The sequence below is a fragment of the Poecilia reticulata genome, linkage group LG18 (assembly GCF_000633615.1).
Source record: "Poecilia reticulata strain Guanapo linkage group LG18, Guppy_female_1.0+MT, whole genome shotgun sequence".
Taxonomy (NCBI): Eukaryota; Metazoa; Chordata; class Actinopteri; order Cyprinodontiformes; family Poeciliidae; genus Poecilia; species Poecilia reticulata.
This window is the reverse complement of record NC_024348.1, coordinates 14224355-14225784: the sequence shown is the minus strand read 5'-3', so window position 1 is coordinate 14225784 and position 1430 is coordinate 14224355. Positions and strand designations below refer to the sequence as shown.

The 1430-nt window shown below is 35.3% G+C and overlaps 1 protein-coding gene across 2 annotated transcripts in view; it reads right to left on the bottom strand.

Annotated features, from left to right (window-relative positions):
* The window catches only part of LOC103480661 (glucosidase 2 subunit beta-like), a 149699-nt gene that overhangs the window by 99138 nt on the left and 49131 nt on the right, over positions 1–1430 (bottom strand). For both annotated transcript variants that reach the window (XM_008435689.1, XM_008435690.2), the window contains one exon: positions 897–983. In XM_008435689.1, coding sequence (XP_008433911.1) covers positions 897–983 — 87 coding nt within the window. The remainder of the gene's footprint in view (positions 1–896; positions 984–1430) is intronic.

Below are 1430 nucleotides of genomic sequence, written 5' to 3'. Positions count from 1 at the left end.
ATATAAAAAACCAAAAAAAAACATTGTTTATAATTTTGTGTTCAGAAAGAAATGCTAGTGCTTTAGGAAGTGAGAGCAGATTAAACAAAGCGAAGTAAAATATGGTAATTTCTGTTGTGACATCTAGAGGAGTAATGAAGCTTTTAAACGTTTGATGCAAACGGGGAGTAGTTTGAGAGTTGTGTTGTACAAAACAAACACTTTTTTTGTCAGAATTTCAGCAGTGAATTCCCTGAAACGACATTTCTTATACGTTTGCCGTGCACATTTACAGCTTTTCTCACGCTGTTTCATTGAATGTTTAAATACCATCAAGTCAACACGTGATCCCTGTCAAGAATAACTCGTGCATTCATAAAGATGCACTGAAATGCTGAGCTCACGTAAACTCTAGGATCAGAGGAATGTTACAGCCATTGTACTTCAGTAATATTTTCATTTAATGGCTTGATGTTCTGATTTTAGCATGGTTGAAATTTGACAAATATATCGTTTCCTGAATATTTTAAGCTGTTAACCTCAGAGGGCTTTCAGTTGCTTAAAAAGCATTAAGGCGCTATTTTTGACTTTTTTACATTTTTTTTTCCTTTCAGCTACTCATTTAGGACGATTGTGCTGCTGTTGTAAAAACTGGGAATACCTTTATTCCCCATTGAGTAAAGGTGAACATTTTTTCTTGAGCTTTTGCTACTCCAATAGAAGATTTTTCTTGCACAGTTAATTGTGAACCAGTAACAAAGCAATAAATTGGAATAAAATTTCAATTTTTGAGCATTTACATACATGTTCAATACAACTGCAAGAGAGCTTCACGTTTGTACAATCCAACAAAGGACCAATCAAATGGAAACATTTGATGAAATATGAAAGACCGAGATAAACGTGATGGATCTTACCTTGTAGCCATCGCCTCGTGTTAGGACGTCCCAGAGGGTGTTTTGAAACTTGCTCAGATCCATTTGGTGGCCTCCGCCCAGCAAAGTCTGGTTGTGAAAGTACAAAATAAAAACTGTTAAATCGTCTAAATACAACCATTGACGGAAAAGAATCTCTTTAACCTCACCTACTGCAGTAATTTACAGCCAGTGTATGCAGTTTAAAGTCAGTTTAAAGTGTTATTGCTGCTTTTTTTTTTCTTTGAAAAATAGGGAAGGGGAAACAAGTCTGGAAAACCAAACAATTTCAAACCCTCAGTTTTATTGTTTCCATACCTACACAGACCTAAAATAAATCACAAAGGGACTATTGGTAAGCATCCCAAGCTTACCAAGAGACAACTTAGGAAACCTGTTTATAGTAGTAGGACTTTGACTGGACCTTTCTAATGTAAGCCTAAGCTTTTATCTAAACCATTTAATGTTTAGGGTCCTTGTACAGACATTAATATAGAAGGGTATTTTGTGCAGACTACCTGCAGATATACATTTATA